At 37.4% G+C, this 27828-nt stretch overlaps 1 protein-coding gene across 2 annotated transcripts in view; it reads left to right on the top strand.

Annotated features, from left to right (window-relative positions):
• The first annotated feature begins 255 nt into the window (after nucleotides 1–255).
• Nucleotides 256–27828, top strand: part of CFI (complement factor I) — a 62843-nt gene continuing 35270 nt past the window's right edge. For both annotated transcript variants that reach the window (XM_032145311.2, XM_058436631.1), the window contains exon 1: nucleotides 256–425. In XM_032145311.2, coding sequence (XP_032001202.1) covers nucleotides 276–425 — 150 coding nt within the window. In that variant the 5' untranslated portion in view covers nucleotides 256–275. The remainder of the gene's footprint in view (nucleotides 426–27828) is intronic.

Below are 27828 nucleotides of genomic sequence, written 5' to 3'. Positions count from 1 at the left end.
TAAAAAATTATATTTTTATTGTACAAAAAAAAACAAAAAGTTCCTCCAATATAATTTCTCTCTTCCCTGGAATACAGAATTGAGTCATTGCAATTAACAGGGTGGGAGGAAATCAGTCTCTTCTGGTGGAAACAAGTTCCTGTTGGTCACCTCCCTCAGATCTTTAATGGGAAGGCCATTTTTTGGTTTCAGTTACGGTAAATCTCTCTGGATTTCGGCCAAATTCTTTCAGAGTTCAAAAGTACAAAGCTCATTAGGAGGTTTGTTCTTTTGAAATGTTTTTTCAGAGGTTAAAAATTAAATTTCAAAAGAATACCTGGGGTGGAAAAGAGTTCTCAGCAGAGACAAAGACCCCGAACACCTCCAACATGAAGCTTCTTCATGTTTTCCTGTTATTTCTGAGCTTCCACTTAAGTTTTTGCAAGGTAAGTAATTCAACCTTTATGCAAACAATTTTAATTGATAATTTAAAGGTTGTAAAAATATAGAAAATAATCTTAAATATATAATTTTGATTTAAATATTACATAGTTCAGTTACAACAATGCCACTCTATAGTCAGCAACAAATGTTTTATGTTAATATCTTGATAAAAGTGATTTTTTAAAAATAGTTCTTTTTATGTGCATATATATGTAGAGGCATTGAATTGAATAAGAGTTTTACTAATACAAGGCTGTGATTTACTGTGATTGTAGTAAATAAAAAATATTTACCAGGCTCCTCCTGTGTGTAAGGTACAGTGCTAGGAAGACAGTGAGACTGATCTCTTCCTTCAACAGCCTCTTAGTACACTCTATAGTTATAGAAAGGGGAAATAATAAGCAAATTTGAAACATCTGAAAACACAAAAGTGCAACTTACAAGACAGTATATATTTAATTGTCAAAAGTGATACAAATATGTGGTAAAGGACTTTAATGAGAGGACAAATCACTTCATCCTGAGAGGTCATGAAAAGATTATAGATCAAGTAGGATTTGAGCTGAACCTTTAATTCTGTATTACATGTGATCAGTGGTGAGAAAGAGGAGTGATTTCCAGCTTCTTTAGCCAGGAAAAGCAGCAAGTGCTACCATAGGAAGGCAGCAATGCACTAGGCCCTTCCAAATAAATGAATCCATTTGATCAGAATGCAGGCTTTGTGGGCTACAAAGGAACTTGAAACTGAAATGACATGTTTTATTGAAGTTAGAGTGTCATCTATTAAGGTGAAAAATGTTTAAAACATTTTAGATACTTATTGATGATTGCCAACTTTGGTGGCAATCCAAAACTATCTTGTCTTAGTGCCAGCTTGTAGAAGAAAGTATTTAAAGAAAACTACTTAAGAAAACACACTTTAAGATTCTTGTAACTTCTAAAATAGTTGCCATCACCATTGCAATGTTTATAATAGAGAATAAATGGAAATAACTAAATGCTTATTAATAAGACACTGGTTAAATTATCATATATCCAAAATTGAACCATTACGTAGCCATTGAAATGACATATTTATATAAATAAAAAGTCCTTACTACAATTTTATTTTTATTGAAGAAAAACACACACACACGCATATGTATGTGTGTTTATATGCATACATATAAATGCATACTTATACCTACTTATATATATGACTAAAAGATCTTACAGTATATGTATCAAACAGTTAATAGTTGCTGTCATTGGCTAATAAGATTACTGGTGATTCTATTTTCTGTTTTTGGTTTTACTGAACCTACTCAGACAAGGAAACTAGGGGATTCAGAAAAGATGAAAAAGAAACCCATAGCACAGTGGGAGTGGCTGCTGGGGCCTTCTGATGGGAGGAATAACCAAAGGATTTTCAACAACAAGGAAGCTGGCTGGGTGTGGGGGTTCACACATGTAATCCCAGTACTTTAGGAGGCTGAGGCAAGAGGATTTCTTGAGCCCAGGAGTTTGAGGCTGCGGGGAGCTCTGATCATGTCACTGTATTCCAGCCTGGGTGACACAGCAAGATCCTGTCTCAAAAAAAAAAAAAACAAAAAACAGAGGAGCCAAATGTTTCAGTCGACATGATTACCTACTATAATTGTGCTGTGACATAATCACCAACTGATACCCTAAATTTTATTTTACCCTAAAATTTTATTACAAACTCAGGTATATATGGGTGGCATTTTAGAGAGAAAGAACTGGGGTAATGTTAAGCAGAATGACAACATCCTGGAAACAAGGGTGGCACACAGGAGGGTGTGCAGTGCAAGTGATGGCAGCAGAAATGGCAGAGTAGGCAGATCCACCAAAACCAAAAACCAAAAATCCACTTCCACAAAAACCAAAGGGAAGCTGTCAGAACCAACTTTATTTAGAACTCCGGAAAACAGTCAAAGATTTATAGCACCTAAGCAAATGTTGAATGAAGGAACAGGCAACTAAAAATGGTAGGAAAGCTTTGTGGCATTTTGTATGTCTGTCCTTTGTGTCCTTGCCCCATACCCTCCCTGATTTGGCAGTGGTCTTGAAGGATATCGTGTACATAAAATAGCCTTAACACAATAACAACAAATTTTGGTTTATTAAAACAAGTTCACACATTGTCATTAAAAAGGCATTTTGAAATTCACTGTATTCTCATTACCTTAGTTTGCAAATGTTGAAGCAATTTTCTTCTAAAATACAAACTGTTTCTCTTACTATGCAGAATATTATCCTAATCACTTACCACACTTCTATCACCCTGTCACTTATAATACTGTTGTAAACCAACCACTAAATGGCCTTTCCACTTATAATTTATTCATGTATCTTAGATTTCAGTTCCTTAATCTTCCATGGGAAAGTATATAAATCTGTCTATCTAATATGGAAGAAATTCTCCTAACTGGTTCAGCAACCACTGACCATGTATGTTTCTCACTCAGGGAGGGACCCTGTTCCCTAGCACTGGAAAGAACAGAGAAAACCTTGTTCAAAAATAATGTGTTTGTCTTTTCTATCCTAAGGCCTTCCTGTAGGACAGACCCCAGGCACTTGTCTTGGTTTCACCTAACTCAGAACTCAGAGCAGAAAAGCATTAGTATTACAAAGCACAGGCATTGTAAGATTAATGAGCAATCTCAGCTGTCTGGGGCAAAGGATTACAGTGGAGGCACACAACAGAGCACCAAAGCGTGGGGAAAAACTAAGATCCTATGGAAAATTAGGGCATTCAAAAGTGCCTGTGTGTATTGGGGAGTTTAGGAAGCCCCATACATGCTCAGGACAGGATACATGCTCAGAAAGACCTCAGAAGACTCTGAGCCTGCACCTCTGGTGGATGTCTAAGTTCAGTGCAAGTATGAAGTGAAGGCTAAGGTAGAGTTGCAAATGGCCTGGATGAGTGAGTGCCCAGGACAGAACCAATCTGCAAAGACTGGGAGAGATTTTGAGATTTCGATTTATTTTTCTGGGTTTCTTTTTCTTCTCTCTCTCTCTGTCCTCTTGCATTGAAGGAAATCTCTGTCTAAATACTAGCCGAATATAAGTCAAAGGAACAGACTTCAAAAACCACATGTGATAAAGAATAGACTTGCCAAAAGTAGTTTAGAAAAGTCATCAAACAAACACCAAGCAACCAAAACAAACCCCAAGCAGAAGGAAGTCTGATTTCAAGAGTTACTATAAGAGTCAAAGTGTCAACCAAAAATTTTCAACCAAAAATTATGATGCATGCAAAGATATGAGAAAGTATGGACCATTTACAGAAGAAATGAACATAATCTGTTCCAGAAGAAGCACAAACTTTGGACTCACTAAACAAAGACTTAATGGTCGTTTTAAAAAAAAAAAACACTTTATTGAGTTATGATTGACATATAATAAACTATACATGTTTAGTGTACATAACTTGATGAGTTTGAGTTTGTAGATTAGTATATGTCTGTGAAAATATCACAACATATGCCATAAACATATTCACCGCTTCCAAAAGTTTCCTCTCACCCTCTTTATTTATTATTTTGTGTGGGCATATTAACAACTCTTAACAAAGAAATTATGCTCTTAGCAAATTTTTAAGTATACAATACAGTATTATGAACAATAGGCACTATTCTGTAGCATAGATCTCTAAGAATTATACATCTTGACCTTTGACTAATACTTCCCTGTTTCCCCCTCACCCAGTGCTTGGCAACCACCATCCCACTCTCTGGTTCCATGAGTTTGACTATCTTAGATTCCTAATATAAGTGGTATTATGTGGTATTTATCTTCCTGTCCCTGCCTTGTTTCACTTAGATTAATGTCCTCTAGGTTCATCCATATTGTCACAAATGGCAGGGTTTCTTTCTTTTTTAAGGCCAAATAATATTTCATTGCATGTATATACCACATTTTCTTTATCAATTCTTCCACAACTGTAGAAGAATTTCCCATTCTCCATATCCTCAGCTACATTTGTTACCTTTGGTTATTTTGACAATAACCATCCTAACTGGTGTGTGATTTTGATTTTCATTTCCCTAATGGTTAGTGATATTAAATACCTTTTCAAGTACCTATTGACCATTTACATATCTTATTTGAAGAAATGTCTATTCAGCTCCTTTGTCCGCTTTTTAAAGTGGACTATTTGGTTCTTGGCTTTTGAGTTGTAGGAATTCCCTATGTATTTTAGATAGATATTAACTTCTTACCAGATGTATAGTTTGCAAATATTTCTTCCATTGTATATGTTGTCTTTTCATTTTGCTGTGCAGAAGGTTTTTAGCTGATGTAGTCCTGCTTGTCTATTTTTGCTTTTGTTGCCTGTGTTTTTGTCATCATAGTCAAGAAATTATTGCCAAGACTAACGTCAAGAAGGTTATCCCTTATGTTTTATTCTAAAAGTTTTATGATTTCAGGTGTATGTGTAAGTCTTTAATCCATTTTGAGTTGATTTTTGTGTATGGGGTAATATAGGGTCCAATTTCATTTTTTGCATGTGGATTTCCAGTTTTCCCATTACCACTTATTGAAAAGACTATTCTTCACCCATTGTACATTCTTGGCTCCCTTGTTGAAGAGCAGTTGACTATCTATGCATGGGTTTATCTCTGAACTTTCTACTTTGTTCCATGAATCTATATGTCTGTTTTTATGAGAGTACCATATTGTTTTCATTACTGCAGGTTTGTGATATTTTTTGAAATCAGGAAGTGTGATGCCTCTGGCTTTGTTCTTCTTGCTCAAAAAAATGTTTTGGCTATTTTGTGTCTTTTGAAATTCCATATAAATTTTAGAATTATATTTTCTATTTCTGTAAAAAAATGCCTTTGCAATTTTGGTAGGGATTGTATCGAATCTGTAGATTATTTGTAATAGTATAAACATTTAACAATATTAATTCCTTCAGTGAAGGAATGTTAGTTGTCTTGCCATTTCTTTGTGCCTACTTTAATTTCTTTCAACAGTGTTTTACAGTCTTCAGGGTACCAGTTTTTCACCTTGTTGGTTAAATTTATTTCTAAGTACTTTATTCTTTTAACTGCTATTGTAAATGAGATTGTTTTGTTTTGTTATAGACAGGGTTTTGCACTGTTGCCCGGGTGGGAATGCAATGGCAAATTGTAGCCCATTGCAGTCTTTGCCTCCTGTGCTCAAGCTACCCTCCTACCCCAGCATCTCAAGTAACTGTGACCAAAGGTGTGCACTACCATGCCAACAAATTTTATTTTTTGTAGTGATGGGACCTTGCTATGTTGCCCAGACTGGTCTCAAACTCCTGGCCTCAAAGGATCCTCCCACCGTGGCCTCTCAAAGCACTGGGATATAGGCATGAGCTGCTGCACCTGGCCTGAGATGGTTTTCTTAAATTCTTTCTAGGACAGTTCATTATTGATGTATAGAAACACCACTGATTTTGTATGTTGATTTTGTATCCTGCAGCTTTAATGTTGCTGTTTATCATCTTTTCATTTCAACTTGAATAAAACCTATTATCATTTCTTATAAGGCAGGTGATGTATTTCCTGTTTTGATTTATTGGGGAAAGTCTTTATCTCTCTTTCATTTTTTTTTTGTTTTTTTTATTTTTTTATTTTTTATTTTAATTTTTTTGTCTGAGGTCTTTTTTTTTCTTTTTCTTTTTCTTTTTCTTTTTATTTTATTATTATACTTTAGGTTTTAGGGTACATGTGCACAATGTGCAGGTTTGTTACATATGTATCCGTGTGCCATGTTGTTTTGCTGCACCCATTAACTCGTCATTTAGCATTAGGTATATCTCCTAATGCTGTCCCTCCCCCATCCCCCCAACCCCCACCAGTCCCTGGAGTGTGATGTTCCCCTTCCTGTGTCCATGAGTTCTCATTGTTCAATTCCCACCTATGAGTGAGAACATGCGGTGTTTGGTTTTTTGTCCTTGTGATAGTTTACTGAGATTGATGTTTTCCAGTTTCATCCATGTCCCTACAAAGGACATGAACTCATCCTTTTTTATGGCTGCATAGTATTCCATGGTGTATATGTGCCACATTTTCTTAATCCAGTCTATCGTTGTTGGACATTTGGGTTGGTTCCAACTCTTTGCTATTGTGAATAGTGCCGCAATAAACATACGTGTGCATGTGTCTTTATAGCAGCATGATTTATAGTCCTTTGGGTATATACCCAGTAATGGGATGGCTGGGTCAAATGGTATTTCTAGTTCTAGATCCCTGAGGAATCACCACACTGACTTCCACAATGGTTGAACTAGTTTACAGTCCCACCAACAGTGTAAAAGTGTTCCTATTTCTCCACATCCTCTCCAGCACCTGTTGTTTCCTGACTTTTTAATGATGGCCATTCTAACTGGTGTGAGATGGTATCTCACTGTGGTTTTGATTTTCATTTCTCTGATGGCCAGTGATGATGAGCATTTTTTCATGTGTTTTATGGCTGCATAAATGTCTTCTTTTGAGAAGTGTCTGTTCATGTCCTTCGCCCACTTTTTGATGGGGTTGTTTGTTTTTTTCTTATAAATTTGTTTGAGTTCATTGTAGATTCTGGATATTAGCCCTTTGTCAGATGAGTAGGTTGCAAAAATTTTCTCCCATCCTGTAGGTTGCCTGTTCACTCTGATGGTAGTTTCTTTTGCTGTGCAGAAGCTCTTTAGTTTAATTAGATCCCATTTGTCAATTTTGGCTTTTGTGGCCATTGCTTTTGGTGTTTTAGACATGAAGTCCTTGCCCACGCCTATGTCCTGAATGGTATTGTCTAGGTTTTCTTGTAGGATTTTAATGGTTTTAGGTCTAACATTTAAGTCTTTAATCCATCTTGAATTAATTTTTGTATAAGGTGTAATGAAGGGATCCAGTTTCAGCTTTCTCCATATGGCTAGCCAGGTTTCCCAGCACCATTTATTAAATAGGGAATCCTTTCCCCATTTCTTGTTTTTGTCAGGTTTGTCAAAGATCAGATGGTTGTAGATATGCGGCATCATTTCTGAGGGCTCTGTTCTGTTCCATTGATCTATGTCTCTGTTGTGGTACCAGTACCATGCTGTTTTGGTTACTGTAGCCTTGTAGTATAGTATGAAGTCAGGTAGCGTGATGCCTCCAGCTTTGTTCTTTTGGTTTAGGATTGACTTGGCGATGCAGGCTCTTTTTTGGTTCCATATGAACTTTAGTTTTTTCCAATTCTGTGAAGAAAGTCATTGGTAGCTCGATGAGGATGGCATTGCATCTATAAATTACCTTGGGCAGTATGGCCATTTTCACAATATTGATTCTTCCAACCCATGAGCATGGAATGTTCTTCCATTTGTTTGTATCCTCTTTTATTTCATTGAGCAGTGGTTTGTAGTTCTCCTTGAAGAGGTCCTTCACATCCCTTGTAAGTTGGATTCCTAGGTACTTTATTCTCTTTGAAGCAATTGTGAATGGGAGTTCACTCATGATTTGGCTCTCTGTTTGTCTGTGATTGGTGTACAAGAATGCTTGTGATTTTTGTACATTGATTTTGTATCCTGAGACTTTGCTGAAGTTGCTAATCAGCTTAAGGAGATTTTGGGCTGAGACAATGGGGTTTTCTAGATATACAATCATGTCATCTGCAAACAGGGACAATTTGACTTCCTCTTTTCCTAATTGAATACCCTTTATTTCCTTCTCCTGCCTGATTGCCCTGGCCAGAACTTCCAGCACTATGTTGAATAGGAGTGGTGAGAGAGGGCATCCCTGTCTTGTGCCAGTTTTCAAAGGGAATGCTTCTAGTTTTTGCCCATTCAGTATGATATTGGCTGTGGGTTTGTCATAGATAGCTCTTATTATTTTGAGATACGTCCCATCAATACCTAATTTATGGAGAGTTTTTAGCATGAAGGGTTGTTGAATTTTGTCAAAGGCCTTTTCTGCAACTATTGAGATAATCATGTGGTTTTTGTCTTTGGTTCTGTTTATATGCTGGATTACATTTATTGATTTGCGTATGTTGAACCAGCCTTGCATCCCAGGGATGAAGCCCACTTGATCATGGTGTATAAGGTTTTTGATGTGCTGCTGGATTCGGTTTTCCAGTATTTTATTGAGGATTTTTGCATCAATGTTCATCAAGGATATTGGTCTGAAATTCTCTTTTTTGGTTATGTCTCTGCCAGGCTTTGGTATCAGGATGATGCTGGCTTCATAAAATGTGTTAGGGAGGATTCTCTCTTTTTCTATCGATTGGAATAGTTTCAGAAGGAATGGTACCAGTTCCTCCTTGTACCTCTGGTAGAATTCAGCTGTGAATCCGTCAGGTCCTGGACTCTTTTTGGTTGGTAAGCTATTGATTATTGCCACAATTTCAGAACCTGTTATTGGTCTATTCAGAGATTCAACTTCTTCCTGGTTTAGTCTTGGGAGGGTGTATTTGTCAAGGAATTTATCCATTTCTTCTAGATTTTCTAGTTTATTTGCATAGAGGTGTTTGTAGTATTCTCTGATGGTAGATTGTATTTCTGTGGGATCGGTGGTGATATCCCCTTTTTCGTTTTTTATTGCATCTATTTGATTCTTCTCTCTTTTCTTCTTTATTAGTCTTGCTAGCGGTCCATCAATTTTGTTGATCTTTTCAAAAAACCAGCTCCTGGATTCATTAATTTTTTGAAGGGTTTTTTGTGTCTCTATTTCCTTCAGTTCTGCTCTGATTTTAGTTATTTCTAGCCTTCTGCTAGCTTTTGAATGTGTTTGCTCTTGCTTTTCTAGTTCTTTTAATTGTGATGTTAGGGTGTCAATTTTGGATCTTTCCTGCTTTCTCTTGTGGGCATTTAGTGCTATAAATTTCCCTCTACACACTGCTTTGAATGTGTCCCAGAGATTCTGGTATGTTGTATCTTTGTTCTCGTTGGTTTCAAAGAACATCTTTATTTCTGCCTTCATTTCATTATGTACCCAATAGTCATTCAGGAGCAGGTTGTTCAGTTTCCATGTAGTTGAGCGGTTTTGAGTGAATTTCTTAATCCTGAGTTCTAGTTTGATTGCACTGTGGTCTGAGAGACAGTTTGTTATAATTTCTGTTCTTTTACATTTGCTGAGCAGAGCTTTACTTCCAACTATGTGGTCAATTTTGGAATAGGTGTGGTGTGGTGCTGAAAAAAATGTATATTCTGTTGACTTGGGGTGGAGAGTTCTGTAGATGTCTATTAGGTCCACTTTATGTAGAGCTGAGTTCAATTCCTGGATATCCTTGTTAACTTTCTGTCTTGTTGATCTGTCTAATGTTGACAGTGGGGTGTTAAAATCTCCCATTATTATTGTGTGGGAGTTTAAGTCCCTTTGTAGGTCACTGAGGACTTGCTTTATGAATCTGGGTGCTCCTGTGTTGGGTGCATATATATTTAGGATAGTTAGCTCTTCTTGTTGAATTGATCCCTTTACCATTATGTAATGGCCTTCTTTGTCTCTTTTGATCTTTGTTGGTTTAAAGTCTATTTTATCAGAGACTAGGATTGCAACCCCTGCCGTTTTTTGTTTTCCCGTTGCTTGATAGATCTTCCTCCATCCCTTTATTTTGAGTCTATGTGTGTCTCTGCACGTAAGATGGGTTTCCTGAATACAGCACACTGATGGGTCCTGACTCCTTATCCAGTTTGCCAGTCTGTGTCTTTTGATTGGAGCATTTAGCCCATTTACATTTAACGTTAATATTGTTATGTGTGAATCTGATCCTGTCATTATGATGTTAGTTGGTTATTTTGCTCGTTAGTTGCTATTGTTTCTTCCTAGCCTCGATGGTCTTTACAATTTGGCATGTTTTTGCAGTGGCTGGTACCGGTTGTTCCTTTCCATGTTTAGTGCTTCCTTCAGGAGCTCTTTTAGGGCAGGCCTGGTGGTGACAAAATCACTCAGCGTTTGCTTGTCTGTAAAGTATTTTATTTCTCCTTCACTTATGAAGCTTAGTTTGGCGGGATAGCAAATTCTGGGTTGAAAATTCTTTTCTTTAAGAATGTTGAATATCGGCCCCCACTCTCTTCTGGCTTGTAGAGTTTCTGCTGAGAGATCAGCTGTTAGTCTGATGGGCTTCCCTTTGTGGGTAACCCGACCTTTCTCTCTGGCTGCCCTTAACATTTTTTCCTTCATTTCAACTTTGGTGAATCTGACAATTATGTGTCTTGGAGTTGCCCTTCTCGAGGAGTATCTTTGTGGCGTTCTCTGTATTTCCTGAATCTGAATGCTGGCCTGCCTTGCTAGATTGGGGAAGTTCTCCTGGATAATATCTTGCAGAGTGTTTTCCAACTTGGTTCCATTCTCCCCATCATTTTCAGGTACACCAATCAGACGTAGGTTTGGTCTTTTCACATAGTCCCAAATTTCTTGGAGGCTTTGTTCATTTCTTTTTATTCTTTTTTCTCTAAACTTCCCTTCTCTCTTCATTTCATTCATTTCATCTTCCATCAGTGATACCCTTTCTTCCAGTTGATCGCATCTGCTACTGAGGCTTCTGCAATCTTCGCGTAGTTCTCGAAACTTGGCTTTCAGCTCCATCAGCTCCTTTAAGCCCTTCTCTCCATTGGTTATTCTAGTTATCCATTCTTCTAATATTTTTTCAAAGTTTTTAACTTCTTTGCTATTGTTTTGAATTTCCTCTCGTAGCTCAGAGTAGTTTGATCGTCTGAAGCCTTCTTCTCTCAACTCATCAAAGTCATCCTCCATCCAGCTTTGTTCCGTTGCTGGTGAGGAACTGCGTTCCTTTGGAGGAGGAGAGGTGCTCTGTTGTTTAGAGTTTCCAGTTTTTCTGCTCTGTTTTTTCCCCATCTTTGTGGTTTTATCTACTTTTTGTCTTTGGTGATGGTGATGTACAGATGGGTTTTTGGTGTTGAAGTCCTTTCTGTTTGTTAGTTTTCCTTCTACCAGACAGGACCCTCAGCTGCAGGTCTGTTGGAGTTTACTAGAGGTCCACTCCAGACCCTGTTTGGCTGGGTGTCAGCAGCGGTGGCTGCAGAACAGCGGATTTTCGTGAGACCACAAATTCAGCTGTCTGATAGTTCCTCTGAAAGTTTTGTCTCAGAGGAGTACCCGGTTGAATGAGGTGTCAGTCTGACCCTACTGGGGGGGTGCCTCCCAGTTAGGCTGCTCAGGGGTGAGGGACCCACTTTAGGAGGCAGTCTGTCTGTTCTCAGATCTCCAGCTGCGTGCTGGGAGAACCACTACTCTCTTCAAAGCTGTCAGTCAGACAGGGGCATTTAAGTCTGTGGAGGTTCTTTGCTGAGTTTTTGTTTGTCTGTGCCCTGCCCCCAGAGGTGGAGCCTACAGAGGCAGGCAGGCCTCCTTGAGCTATGGTGGGCTCCACCCAGTTCGAGCTTCCTGGCTGCTTTGTTTACCTAAGCAAGCCTGGGCAATGGCGGGCGCCCCTCCCCCAGCCTCGCTGCCGCCTTGCAGCTTGATCTCAGACTGCTGTGCTAGCAATCAGCGAGACTCCGTGGGCACAGGACCCTCCGAGCCAGGTGCGGGACACAATCTCCTAGTGTGCCGTTTTCCAGGCCCGTTGGAAAAGCGCAGTATTGGGGTGGGACTGACCCGATATTCCAGGTGCCGTCTGTTTCCCCTTTCTTTGACTAGGAAAGGGAACTCCCTGACCCCTTGCACTTCCCGAGTGAGGTAATGCCTCGCCCTGCTTCGGCTCGCGCACAGTGCGCTTCACCGACTGTCCTGCACCCACTGTTAGGCACTCCCTAGTGAGATGAAACCGGTACCTCAAGCAGAAATGCAGAAATCATCCGTCTTCTGTGTCGCTGGGGCTGGGAGCTGGAGACCGGAGCTGTTCCTATTCGGCCATCTTGGCTCCACCCTCCTGTTTTTGTTTTTGAGATGGAGTCATCCAGGCTGGAATGCAGTGGCATGATCTCGGCTCTCTGCAACTGGTTCAAGTGATTCTCATGCCTCAGCCTCCCAAGTAGTTGGGATTACAGGATTGCACCACCACGCCCAGCTAATTTTTGTGTTTTTAGTAGAGACAGGGTTTCACCATGTTGCCCAGGCTGGTCTTGAACTCCTGACCTCAGGTGATCTGCCCTTGGCCTCCCAAAGTGCTGGGATTACAGGCGTGAGTCACTGTGCCTGACCAGAAATAGACAATAATATAATCATTGTTGGAAGCTTCAGTACTCCACTTTCTAGAATGAATAGAAGGTCAATAAGGAATAGAGAACTTGAACAGCACTGTAAGCCCAGTAGACCTAATAACTAGACATATATAGAACTCTTCACTCAATAATAGCAGAATACACATTTTTCTCAAGTGCACATGGAACAATTTCTAAGATAGACCATATAGGACTTGTCACAAAATGAGTCTTAATAAATTTTACAAATATTGAAATTATACAGAGTAGCTTCTCTAACCACAGTGGAATAAGGCTGGAAACCAATAACAGAAAGAAAATTAGAAAATTTACAAATATGTGGAAATTAAACAACACATTCTTAAGCAACCAATGGTCAGAGAAGAAATCACAAGGGAAATTGTGAATACTTAGAGATAAATGAAAACAAAACACAACATACCAAAACATATGATATGCAGTGAAAGCAGTTATCAAAGATAAATGTATAGCAGTAAATGCCTACATTAAAAAAGAATAGAGGACCCAGAAATAAGGCTGCACTCTTACAAGTATCTGATCTTCTACAAATCTGACAAAAAGAAGCAATGGGGAAAGGACTCCCTATTCAATAAATGATGCTGGGATAACTGGCTAGCCATATGCAGAAAATTGAAACTGGACCCCTTCCTTAGACCATATACAAAAATTAACTCAAGATAGATTAAAGAATTAAATGTAAAACCCAAAACTTTTAAAACCCTGGAAGACAACCTAGGCAATACTATTCTGGACATAGGAATGAGCAAGGATTTCATGACTAAGACACCAAAAGCAATCACAACAAAGCAAAAATTGACAAATGGGATCTAATTAAACTAAAGAGCTTCTGCACAGCAAAATAAATTATCAACAGAGTGAACAGACACCCTACAGATGGGAGAAAATGTTTGCAAATTATGCATTTGACAAAGGTCTAATATCTAGTATCTATAAGGAACTTAAACAAATTTACAAGAAAAAAACAACCCATTAAAAAGTGGACAAAGGACATGAACAGATACTTTTCAAAAGAAGACTTAGATGCAGCAACAATCATGTGAAAAAAAGCCCAACATCAGTGATCATTGGATAAATGCAAATTAAAACCACAGTGAAATACCATCTCACACCAGTCAGAATGGCACTATTAAAAAGTCCAAAAAAATAACATGCTGGCGAGGTTGTGGAGAAAAAGGAATGCTTATACACATTTAGTGGTAGTGTAAATTAGCTCAACCATTGTGGAACACAGTGTGGCAATTCCACGAAGACCTAAAAAGAGAAATTCCATTCAACCCAGCAATCCCATTACTGGGTATATACCTAAAGGAATACAAATTGTTCTGTCATAAAGACACATGTACACATATGTACATTGCAGCACTATTCACAATAGCAAAGACATGGAATCACCTTAAATGCCCATCAATGGTAGACTGGATAAAGAAAATGTGGTAAATATACACCATGGAATACTACTCAGCCCTAAAAGAGAACAAGATCAACAAGATCATGTCTTTTACAGGAACATGGATGGAGCCAGAGGCCATTTCCTCAGTAAACAAATGCAGAAACAGAAAACCAAATACCACATGTTCTCATTTGTAAGTGGAAGCTAAATTATGAGAACACATGGACACATAGAGGGGCCTATCAGACACAATGGGCCTCTTAGAAGATGGAGGCTGGGAGGAGAAAGAGCATCAGGAAAAATAACTAATGGGTACTAGGCTTAATACCTGGGTGATACAATAATCTGTACAACAAACCCCCATGACACAAGTTTACCTATATAACAAACCTGCACAAGTTTACCTATAAAACAAACCCTGAACTTAAAAGTTTTTAAAAAGAGTAAAGATCTGAAATTGATATCCTAACTTTACAACTTAAGAAGCACATCGTCTTTAGAAAAAGGAAGAGCAAACTAAACCCAAAGCTAGAAGAAGAAATAAAGATTAGAGTAGAAACAAAAAAATATATAGTAAGACAATAGAATCAATGAAATCACAAGTTGGTTCTTTGGAAATAGCCACAAAATTGTCAGACCTTAGCTAAACTGAGAAAGAAAAAAGAGAGAAGACACAAATAACTAAAATCAGAAGTGAAATTGGAGGTATTACTACTGATCTTACAGAAATAAAAAGAATGATAAGAGAATGGTATGAGCAATTATATGCCAGCAAATTAGATAACCTAGATAAATTAATAAATTCCTAGAAACACACAAATCACCAAAACTAATTCAAGAAGAAATAGAAAATCTGAACAGACCTATAGCAAGTAAAGGTATTAAATCAGTAATTTTAAAATTTCCCAAAAAAGAAATATCTGTAACCAGATGGCTTCACTAGTGAATTCTACCAAACATATAAAGAGAATTAACACTAATTCTCTTTAGAATTAGTGGGAACACTTCCTATGCGTTCTGTGAGGCCAATAAATTACCATAATAGCAAAGTCAAAGATACCACAAGAAAAATTGCAAAACAGAGATGAAGACTATTTTCCCACCAAATCAAAAACTCCCAAAGATTTCCAGTATCCTTAATTTATTTGTATAGATCAGATTTCCCTCTGTGATAATTTTCCTTCTGCTTTTTCTTGCACTGCAGGTATGCTGCTGACTAATTCCTTCAGCTTTTGTGTGTCTAAAAAGGTTATTCTTTTGCCTAAATTTTTGAATGATATTTTTGCTGGGTATAGAATTATAGATTGCCAATTTTCTCTTTCAGTACTTTAAAAATGTTGCTGCATTGTCTTCGCATTTGCATTATTGATGAGAAATGTCATACTTATCTTCGTTTCTCTGTACATAGTGTGTCTTTTTTCCTTGACTCTTCTGAAGATTTTCTCTTAGTTATTGGTTTCCAAGTAATTTGAGTGTGACGTGGTTTGGTGCAGTTTCCCTCATTATTCTCCTGCTTGGGGTTCATTCCCCATTTGTTCTCAAATTTGGATAAATTTCAGCCATTATTTCTTCAAATATGTTTTTTGTTCCCTCATTTTGTCCTCTTTTTTGGAGGCTCCAATTACAGATGTACTAGGCTAGTTGAAGTTGCCCCACAGTTCATTTATACTCTGTTCTTTAATTTTTTTATTTTTTAAAATTTTATTGTAGTTTCCATTGATATGTCTTTAAGTTTCCCAGTCTTTTCTTCTGCATATCTGGTTTGGTTTTGGTTCCATCAAGTGTATTGTAGTTTTTATCCCTAGAAGTTCAATTTGGATCTTTTTCATATCATCTGTGTCTCTATTTTTGAACATGTGGAATACAGTTAAAATAACTTTTTAAATCTCCTTGCCTGGTAATGCTAACATCTGTTTTAGAATTCTGGGTAAGTTTCAATTGCCTGTTTTTTCTCCTAATCATGGGTCATATTTTATGACTTCTCTGATGCCTACTATTTTGTATTAAATGTCAAATATTATTAATTTTGCCTTGTTGGATGTTGTTTGTACTGTAATATGCATTTTAAATTTACTTTTTAAATTTTTTACAGATTTGATTATATATCTGAATTTCCATTTTAAAATGTTCACTGTTTGCATTTTCTTCATAATTCATTATTCCTTTCATTTCATGATTTTTACTAAAAATAATTTTCTTATATGAGGGTGTTTTAAAAGTGTCTGTGCTGTGGGACAAATACACTAAACATGCTATTAGTTTTGCAATTCATATTCCAGATAAAGTGCTGGTTTCTTTAATATATAAAGAGTTACTACAAAAAAACAAGAAAAAATCTATATCACTGAAAGATATGGTTAGGATGTAAAGAAAGAAGTAAAAATCTCTCTTAAAATTTAAGCATACTGAAGATGCTCAACTTCACTCATAGGAAAAAAATGCAAGTAAAAGTGTGCTCTGGTAACATAATATATACTCTGTAGTCAAGAGTGTGGAAACTAGATATTCTCATATATTGATGATGGGAATGCAATTTAAAACAGCCTTTGTAGAGCAAAATTAGCCAATATCTTTCAGGATATTAAAAGTACTCATTCCTTTGATTCAGCAATTTCACTTCCAGAGAAGTATCTGGCAGATATACTTAGCATATGTGAGAAATGATGTGTATTATATAAGGAGATTCATAATAGCATTATTTATAATAGTAAAACATTAGAAACTATCTAACTGCCCTTTGGGGGCTGATTATAGGGCCACTAGTTACAAATGCACTGATGCTGGGGCACAGATTGGAGAGTAACATGGGCTCATGTATACATTCATGATCTCTGGAAAGACTCACAAAGAGCTGTTAAGTGGTTGCCTCTGAAGTGGGGCCTGAGTGGATTGAGAGGATAAGGAAAGGAAGGAAACATAACTTTTACAGGCACATTTTTGAACCTGTTTGAACAATTCTTTATGTTTCCTATTCAAAAAAAAAAATCTATTAAAAAATTTAAAAATAGACAAAATTTTAGCCATCTTACATTCATTATGAAAAAAACAAGACCAGAAAACTAGACAAATGATTTTCTTTTTAATCTCTGAGACAAAAATAATGGAGTTGACCCCAAAACAATATTTCCAGTTTTTTAGAGAGACTAAAAATTAGCACACAAGAATCCATCCTACCTGACCACAGCATACAGTCATCTTCCCACAATTCCCAACAACATTCTGATTCTGGAAAAAAGACGAATATTTATTTTTAAAATAAAAAAATAACAAAAGACCTTATCAAATTTCTTATGTGAATTGGAACAATTCATTGTTAAGTATTACCAGAGAAACATTCTCTCCCTATTTTTTTAATCTGAATAGAATGGTTGCTGATTAAGGAGTTTGTGGGGTATCTGTGGCATCACTTTATGTCAAAAGCAGGGCTGCTCCCAGGTACAATGCAAAATGGGCAGCTCCAAGGAGAGAAAAAAGTGGAAGAAAAATTGCTAGTAAAGACCATGATGGGGATAACTAAGGCCACAGGCGGCCTAAAACTCTTTCGGTGGAAAGGTTTCTGATGTGGTTGTTAACTCTTGGGATCCAAGTTGCTTATTCACTTCCGGAAGAAAGACAACAGTTATATAATTGACTGTTTTTGAAAGTTTTCCAATTTTTTTCTCAGTGTTTTCCAGGGAAATCATCATTGTACCAGTTGGTTAATGCTATAATAATAAAAGCACTACATAATCTCAGTGGTATACAACTTTATTAGGTATACAAGTCCGTAGGTCAGTTGAGAGTCAGCTGGCCTATACTGGGCTCAGCAGGGCTGGTTCTTCTTTTTATGTCTGTGCTAGCCTGGTCATGCTCTTCTCCTAGCTATTCAGAGAAACACAAGGACAAACCCAGTTGCACAAGTACTTTCCAAGCATCTTTCAAAGAACAGGGAAATACACCCTGTGCCCAGTAAAGCATACAGTAAAGAACTAGGATGAAATGAGGATAGAACAAGGGGGGGCTATAGGCAGTCTACCAAAATCATCATCATATTCACATTTATACAGATCTTCCATGTTTATTTCTGTTTCCCATGTATTTTTCATCTGATCCTCACAATATCTCTGTGTGAACATTATTTTTATTTTCCACATTTTATAGAAAAGGAACAGGATCAGAAGGATAAAGTCACTTATCCAAGATCACACAGCTAATTAGCAATAGAAGGGGAATATTCCAATAGTACCCAGAAGAAAGGGAAAGGGGTGGACTTTTCCTTGCTTTGCTCATAATTGATCATCTTTTTTTTTTTGTTTATAGGTTAAATATGGAAAAGACAGACAAAACAGGGCAATGAAGAAACTTGAGGATAAGGCATATAGCTATATACTGGGTTAATAAGGTGTAGAAAAAGGAGGTTGTTTTATTTCTTGTTTGTTGTCTAATGAACGACCATCTAAAATTGTTTCACTGGTCTCCTGCCTAGAGAAAAAAAAGATAAAGTCTACATAAAAATAATTGCTATGTCACTGCAAATACCAAATAAATAATTTTTAGGCTGGATGTGGTGGCTTATGCCTGTAATCCCAGCATTTTGGGAGGCTGAGGCGAGTGGATTAATGGAAGTCAGGAGTTCAAGACCAGCCTGGCCATTATAGTGAAACAGCATCTCTACTAAAAACACAAAAATTAGCCGGGCATGGTGGCAGGCACTGGTAATCCCAGCTACACAGGAGGTTGAGGCAGAAGAATTGCTTGAACCCAGGAGACGGAAGTTGCAGTGAGCTGAGATCGTGTCACTGCACTCACTCGCAGAGCTAGACTTTGGTTTTTTTTTGTTTTTTTTTTAAAGAATTTTTTAAAAGCCCATTGTATTAGTCCATTTTCATACTACTATAAAGAACTGCCCAAGACTAGGTAATTTATAAAGGAAAGAGGTTTAATCGACTCACAGTTCAGCATGGCTGGCGAGGCCTCAGGAAACTTACAATCATGATGGAAGATGAAGAGGAAGCAAGGCACCTTCTCACAAAGCGGCAGGAAGAAGTATTGAGTGAAGGAGGAAGAGCCCCTTATGAAACCATCAGGTCTCGTAAAAATTCACTTGCTATTGCTAGAACAGCATAGGTGAAACCACCCCCATGATTTAATTACCTCCACTTGGTCTCTCCGTTGACACAGAATTATGGGGATTATGGGGATTATAATTCAAGATGAGATTTGGGTGGGGACACAAAGCCTAACCATATCACCCATATACACAGAGAAGCAGCAGCAGCTAGAGATGGAATCATGTTTTGTAGATGACCAGGCTGATTAATAATTGTTAAAAAGATTTTAGGGGGGGCAGGTGGAGAGCAAAACGTGAGTGGGGAGCAAAAATACAAATCAATAAATTTCTGAATATGTGCTCCTAATATATGTGAATGTATTTATATATAAATAATAAGTGCACTGCTGTACAAAGAAATGCATCTTAAAACAAACAAAATTTTCAACACAAAGATAATATTTTAACAATTTTGACTACTACTCTTTCATGGAATAATGCCATTAATCACACCTCATTATTTTTAAAATTTTCGCTTGATTTTAATAACATATTGGCTGGGAAAGATGTCATGTATGTCTGTGTGAAGAGACCACCAAACAGGCTTTGTGTGAGCAATAAAGCTTTTTAATCACCTGGGTGCAGGCGGGCTGAGTCCGAAAAGAGTCAGCAAAGGGTGGTAAGATTATCATTAGTTCTTATAGGTTTGGGATAGGCGGTGGAGTTAGGAGCAATTTGTGGGCAGGGGGTGGATCTCACAAAGTACATTCTCAAGGGCGGGGAGAATATTACAAAGTAGCTTCTTGGTTGGGTGAATATCACAAAGTACATTATCGCAAGGGTGGGGAGGGTGTATTGTCATAAGGTCAATTGATCAGTTAGAGTGGGGCAGGAACAGATCACAGTGGTGAAATGTCATCTTTTGTGGTTCTTCAGTTGCTTCAGGCCATCTGGATGTATATGTGTGGGTCACAGGGGATATGATGGCTTAGCTTGGGCTCAAAGGCCTGACAAAAGATACTTGAGAAAGAGCAACATGCACAGTAAATACATAGGGGGAAGTTCATCATTAATGTATTAGATGTAAGTCTGTATTTCAAGTAGTCTTTTTAGTACTGCTGATGGAGAGAAAGACCTGACTTCTTTTCATATCCGATTAGCTTTTCATTATTTTTTCTTCTCATAATGTGGCTAATGAACAGCTTCTACTGATGCTAGAAGTGTAGACTCTGACATTTTTTGTTTTTCATTGGTGTTGTATTTTGGCATTGTTTTTAATCCAGGATTCATCTATCAACAAGAATCTCTTTAAATCACTTGTCAATTTATGAGGATTAATTTAGCTAAAACTAGATCACATAAAATTCCTTAATCAAACTCATGTATATGATCCTCTATCTCAAAAGAAAAACTCTCCTTTAACCCTATACCCTCCTCCAACTATTGTCCCATTTCTCTAAACTGTGCCCCTTGACATCTAAACTCTTAAAAATTTGTTATGCTTATTTCTCTCTTTCTATTCTTTCTTGAGTGTAATTAGGCTTGGTTTTCCCCATTCCACTAAAATTACACTTGTCAAAGTCAAAATGGGGAAGTATTTAACACAGTTGTTCATCACTTCTTTTTATTTTTTATTTTTTTATTTTTCCATTAGTTATTAGGGTACAGGTGGTATTTGGTTACATGAGCAAGTTCTTTAGTGGTGATTTGTGAGATTTTGGTGCACCCATCACCCGAGCAGTATACACTGCACCATATTTGTAGTCTTTTATCCCTTGCCTCCCTCCCACTCTTCCCTCCAAGTCTCCAAAGTCCATTTTATTATTCTTATGTCTTTGTGTCCTCATAACTTAGCTTCCACATATTGGTGAGAACATACGATATTTGGTTTTCCATTCCTGAGTTACTTCACTTAGAACAATAGTCTCCAATCTCATCCAGGTCACTGCAAATGCTGTTAATTCATTCCTTTTTATGGCTGAGTAGTATTCCATCATATATATATATCACAGTTTCTTTATCCACTCATTGATTGGTGGGCATTTGGGTTGGCTCTATGATTTTTCAATTGTAAATTGTGCTGCCATAAACATACATGTGCAAGTATCTTTTCAGAATAATAACTTAGTTTCCTCTGAGTAGATACCCAGTAGTGGGATTGCTGAATCCGATGGTAGTTCTACTTTTAGTCCTTTAAGGAATCTCCACACTGTTTTCCATAGTGGCTGTACTACTTTACATTCCCACCAGCAGTGTAGAAGTGTTCCCTGATCACCACATCCACACCAACATCTACTGTTTTTTAATTTTTTTATTATGGCCATTCTTGCAGGAGTAAGGTGGTATCACATTGTGGTTTTGATTTGCATTTCCCTGATCATTAGTGATGTTGAGCATTTTTTCATATGTTTGTTGGCCGTTTGTATATCTTCTTTTGAAAATTATCTATCCATGTCCTTAGCCCATTTTTTGATGGGATTGTTTTTTCTTACTGATTTGTATGAGTTCATTGTAGATTATGGATATTAGTCTTTTTTCAGATGTAAAGATTGTGAAGATTTTCTCACACCCTATGGGTTGTCTGTTTACTCTGCCGACTGTTCCTTTTGCTGTGCAAAGGTTCTTTAGTTTAATTAAGTCCCAGCTATTTATCTTTGTTTTTATTGCATTTGCTTTTGGGTTCTTGGTCATGAAATCCTTGCCTAAGCCTATGTCTAGAAGGGTTTTGCCAATGTTATCTTCTAGAATTTTTATACTTTCAGGTCTTAGGTTTAAGTCCTTAATCCATCTTGAGTTGATTTTTGTATAAGATGACAGATGAGAATCCACTTTCATTCTCCTACATGTGGCTAGCCAATTATCCCAGTACCATTTGTTGAAAAGGGTGTCCTTTCCCCACTTTATGTTTTTGCTTGCTTTGTTGAAGATCAGTTGGCTGTAAGTATTTGGGTTTATTTCTGGGTTCTTATTCTGTTTCATTGGTTTATGTGCCTATTTTTATACCAGTACGACACTGTTTTGGTGACTATGACCTTATAGTATAGTTTGAAATCAGGTAGTGTGATGCCTCCAGATTTGCTCTTTTTGCTTAGTCTTGCTTTGGCTATGTGGGCTCTTTTTTTGGTTCTATATGAATTTTAGAATTTTTTTTTCTAATTCTGTGAAGAATGATGGTGGTATTTTGGTATTTGGATTGCATTGAATTTATAGATTTCTTTTGGCGGTATGGTCATTTTCACAATATTGATTCTATCCATCCATGAGCATGGGATGTGTTTCCATTTGTCTTTGTCATCTATGATTTCTTTCAGCACTGTTTTGTAGTTTTCCTTGTAGAAGTTTTTCAACTCCTTGGTTAGGTATATTCCTAAGTATTTTTTTTTTTTTTTTTTTTTTTTTTTGCAGCTATTGTAAAAGGGGTTGAGTTCTTGATTTGATTCTCTGCTTGGTCGCTGTTGGTGTATAGAAGAGCTATTGATTTGCGTACATTAATCTTGTATCCAGAAACTTTACTAAATTCTTGTATCAGTTCTAGAGCTTTCTGGAGGAGTCTTTAGGGTTTTCAGGGTAAACAATCATTATGTCAGCAAAAAGTGACCATTTGACTTCCTCTTTACCGATTTGGATGCCCATAAAGAGAGAGAAATAAAATTATTTCTCTTGTCTGTTTACTCTGGCTAGGACTTCCAATACTGTGTTGAAGAGGAATGGTGAGAGTGGGCATCCTTGTCTTGTTCCAGTTCTCAGAGGGAATGCTTTCAACTTTTCCCCATTCAGTACTATGTTAGCTGTGGGTTTTATTACATTAAGGTATGCCCCTTGTATGCCGATTTTGCTGAGAGTTTTAATCATAAAGGGTTGCTAGATTTTGTCGAATGCTTTTTCTGCATCTACTGAGATGATCATGTGATTTTTGTTTTTCATTCTGTTTATGTTGTGTATCACATTTATTGACTTGTGTATGTTAAACCACCCCTGCATCCCTGGTATGAAGCCTACTTGATCATGGTAGATTATCTTTTTGATATGTTGTTTGATTTGGTTAGCTAGTATTTGGTTAAGGATTTTAGCTTCTATGTTCTTCAAAGATATCAGTTTGTAGTTTTGTTTTTTGGTTATGTCCTTTCCTGGGTTTGGTATAAGGGTGATGCTGGCTTCATAGAATGAATTGGGGAGGGTTCCTTCTTTCTCTATCTTGTGGAATAGTGTCAAAAGGATAGGTACAAATTCTTCTTTGAATGTCTGGTAGAATTCTGCTGTGAATCTGTCTGGTCCTGGACCTTTTGTTCATTGGTAATTTTTTAATTACCATTTCAATATGGCTGATTGTTATTGGTCTGTTCAGGGTATCTAATTCTTTCTGATTTAAGCTAGAAGGGTTGTATTTTTCCAGGAATTTATCCATCTCTTCTAGTCTAGTTTATGTGCATAAAGATGTTGATAATAGCCTTGAATGATCTTTTGTATTTCAGTGGTGTCAGTTGTAGTACTTCCTGTTTCGTTTCTTATCGAGCTTTTTTGAATTTTTTTCTCTTCTTTTCTTGGTTAATCTTGCTAATGGTCTGTCAATTTTATTTATATTTTCAAAGAACCAGCTTCTTGTTTCATTTATCTTTAATTTTTTTTTCAATTTCATTGGGTCAAAAAGAAAATCAAGTTGGAAACTTTTTTTTTATACTTTAAGTTCTAGGGTGCATGTGCACAACGTGCAGTTTTGTTACATATGTATACATGTGCCATGTTGGTGTGCTGCACCTGTTAACTCGTCATTTACATTAGGTTTATCTCCTAATGCTATCTCTCCCCCCTCCCCTGACCCCATGACAGGCCCCAGTGTGTGATGTTCCCCACCCTGTGTCCAAGCGTTCTCATTGTTCAATTCCCATCAATGAGTGAGAACATGCAGTGTTTGGTTTTCTGTCCTTGCGATAGTTTGATCAGAATGATGGTTTCTAGCTTCATCCATGTCCCTACAAAGGACATGAACTCATACTTTTTATGGCTGCATAGTATTCCATGGTGTGTATGTGCCACATTTTCTTAATCCAGTCTATCATTGTTGGACATTTGGCTTGGTTCCAAGTCTTTGCTATTGTGAATAGTGCCACAGTAAACATATGTGTGCATGTGTCTTTATAGCAGCATGATTTATAATCCTTTGGGTATATGCCCAGTAATGGGATGGCTGGGTCAAATGATATTTCTAGTTCTAGATCCTTGAGGAATCGCCACACTGTCTTCCACAATGGTTGAACTAGTTTATAGTCCCACCAACAATGTAAAAGCGTTCCTATTTCTCCATATCCTCTCCAGCACCTGTTGCTTCCTGACTTTTTAATGATTGCCATTCTAACTGGTGTGCGATGGTATCTCATTGTGGTTTTGATTTGCATTTCTCTGATCGCCAGTGATGATGAGCATTTTTTCATGTGTCTGTTGGCTGCATAAATGTCTTCTTTTGAGAAGTGTCTCTTCATATCCTTTGCCCACTTTTTGATGGGGTTTTTTTATTTTTTCTTGTAAATTTGTTTGAGTTCTTTGTAGAGTCTGGATATTAGCCCTTTGTCAGACAGGGAGATTGCACAAAATTTTCTGCCATTCTGTAGGTTGCCTGTTCACTCTGATGGTAGTTTCTTTTGCTGTGCAGAAGCTCTTTAGTTTAATTAGATCCCATTTGTCAATTTTGGCTTTTGTTGCCATTGCTTTTTGGTGTTTTAGTCATGAAGTCCTTGCCCATGCCTATGGCCTGAATGGTGTTGCGTACGTTTTCTTCTAGGGTTTTTATGGTTTTAGGTCTAACATTTAAGTCTCTAATCCATCTTGATTTAATTTTTTTATAAGGTGTAAATATACACCTTATAAGGAAGGGATCTAGTTTCAGCTTTCTACTTATGGCTAGCCAGTTTTCCCAGCACCATTTATTAAATAGGGAATCCTTTCCCCATTTCTTGTTGTCAGGTTTATCAAAGATCAGACGGTTGTCGATGTGTGGTATTATTTCTGAGGCCTCTGTTCTGTTGCATTGGTCTATATCTCTGTTTTGGTACTAGTACCGTGCTGTTTTGGTTACTATAGACTTGTAGTATAGTTTGAAATCAGGTCACATGATGCCTAAAGCTTTCTTCTTTTGGCTTAGGATTGTCTTGGCAATGCGGGCTCTTTTTTGGTTCCATATGAACTTTAAAGTAGTTTTTTCCAATTCTGTGAAGAAAGTCATTGGTAGCTTGATGGGGATGGCATTGAATCTATAAATTACCTTGGGTAGTATGGCCATTTTCACAATATTGATTCTTCCTCTCCATGAGCATGGATTGTTCTTCCATTTGTTTGTATCCTCTTTTATTTCATTGAGCAGTGGTTTGTAGTTCTCCTTGAAGAGGTCCTTCACATCCCTTGTAAGTTGGATTCCTAGGTATTTTATTCTCTTTGAAGCAATTGTGAATGGGAGTTCACTCATGATTTGGCTCTCTGTGTGTCTGTTCTTGGTGTATAGGAATGCTGGTGATTTTTGCACATTGATTTTGTATCCTGAGACTTTGCTGAAGTTGCTTATCAGCTTAAGGAGATTTGGGGCTGAGATGATGGGGTTTTCTAAATATACAATCATGTCATCTGCAAACACGGACAATTTGACTTCCTCTTCTCCTAATTGAATACCCTTTATTTCTTTCTCTTGCCTGATTGCCCTGGCCAGAACTTCCAACACTATGTTGAATAGGAGTGGTGAAAGAGGGTATCCCTGTCTTGTGCCAGTTTTCAAAGGGAATACTTCCAGTTTTTGCTCATTCAGTATGATATTGGCTGTGGGTTTGTCATAATTAGCTCTTATTATTTTGAGATACATCCCATCAATACCTAGTTTGTTGAGAGTTTTTAGCATGAAGTGCTGTTGAATTTTGTCCAAGGCCTTTTCTGCATCTGTTGAGATAATCATGTGGTTTTTGTCTTTTGTTCTGTTTATATGATGGATTACGTTTATTGATTTGCATATGTTGAACCAGCCTTGCATCGCAGGGATGAAGCCAACTTGATCGTAGTGGATAAGCTTTTTGATGTGCTGCTGGATTCAGTTTGCCAGGATTTTATTGAGGATTTTTGCATCGATATTCATCAGGGATATTGGTCTAAAATTCTCCTTTTTGGTTGTGTCTCTGCCAGGCTTTGGTATCAGGATGATGTTGGCCTCATAAAATGAATTAGGGAGGATTCCCTCTCTTTCTATTGATTGGAATAGTTTAAGAAGGAATGGTACCAGCTCTTCTTTGTACCTCTGGTAGAATTTGGCTGTGAATCCGTCTGGTCCTGGACTCTTTTTGGTTGGTAGGCTATTAATGATTGCCTCAATTTCAGAACCTCTTATTGGTCTATTCAGGGATTCAACCTCTTCGTGGTTTAGTCTTGGGAGGGTGTACGTGTCCAGGAATTGATCCATTTCTTATAGATTTTCTAGTTTATTTGCATAGAGGTGTTTATAGTATTCTGTGATGGTAGTTTGTATTTCTGTGGGATCGGTGGTGATATCCCCTTTATCATTTTTTATTGTGTCTGTTTGATTCTTCTCTCTTTTCTTCTTTATTAGTCTTGCTAGCAGTCTAGCAATTTTGTTGATCTTTTCAAAAAACCAGCTCCTGGATTCATTGATTTTTTGAAGGTTTTTTTCTGTCTCTATCTCCTTCAGTTCTGCTCTGATCTTAGTTATTTCTTGCCTTCTGCTAGCTTTTGAATGTGTTTGCTCTTGCTTCTCTAGTTCTTTTAATTGTGATGTTAGGGTGTCAATTTTAGATCTTTCCTGCTTTCTCTTGTGGGCACTGAGTGCTATAAATTTCCCTCTACACACTGCTTTGAATGTGTCCCAGAGATTCTGGTATGTTGTGTCTTTGTTCTCGTTGGTTTCAAAGAACATCTTTATTTCTGCCTTCATTTTGTTATGTACCCAGTAGTCATTCAGGAGCAGGTTGTTCAGTTTCCATGTAGTTGAGTGGTTTTGAGTGAGTTTCTTAATCCTGAGTTCTAGTTTGATTGCACTGTGGTCTGAGAGACAGTTTGTTATAATTTCTGTTGTTTTACATTTGCTGAGGAGTGCTTCACTTCCAACTATGTGGTCAATTTTGGAATAAGTGTGATGTGGTGCTGAGAAGAATGTATATTCTGTTGATTTGGTATGGAGAGTTCTGTAGATGTCTATTAGGTCCGCTTGGTGCAGAGCTGAGTTCAATTCCTGGATATCCTTGTTAACTTTCTGTCTCATTGATCTGTCTAATGTTGACAGTGGGGTGTTAAAATCTCCCATTATTATTGTGTGGGAGTCTAAGTCTCTTTGTAGGTCTCTAAGGACTTGCTTTATGAATCTGGGTGTTCCTGTATTGGGTGCATGTATATTCAGGATAGTTAGCTCTTCTTGTTGAATTGATCCCTTTACCAATATGTAATGGCTTTCTTTGTCTCTTTTGATCTTTGTTGGTTTAAAGTCTGTTTTATCAGAGACTAGGATTGCAACCCCTGCCTTTTTCTTGTTGTTGTTTTCCATTTTCTTGGTAGATCTTCCTCCATCCCTTTATTTTGAGCCTATGTGTGTCTCTGCACGTGAGATGGGCTTCCTGAATACAGCACACTGATCGGTCTTGACTCTATCCAGTTTGCCAGTCTGTGTCTTTTAATTGGCGCATTTAGCCCATTTACATTTAAGATTAGTATTGTTATGTGTGAATTTGATCCTGTCATTATGATGTTAGCTGGTTATTTTGCTCGTTAGTTGATGCAGTTTCTTCCTAGCCTCGATGGTCTTTACAATTTGGCATGTTTTTGCAGTGGCTGGTACTGGTTGTTCCTTTCCATGTTTAGTGGTTCCTTCAG

Source organism: Hylobates moloch, unplaced genomic scaffold (assembly GCF_009828535.3).
Source record: "Hylobates moloch isolate HMO894 unplaced genomic scaffold, HMol_V3 SCAFFOLD_3, whole genome shotgun sequence".
Taxonomy (NCBI): domain Eukaryota; kingdom Metazoa; phylum Chordata; class Mammalia; order Primates; family Hylobatidae; genus Hylobates; species Hylobates moloch.
This window is presented reverse-complemented; position numbering and strand designations above follow the sequence as displayed.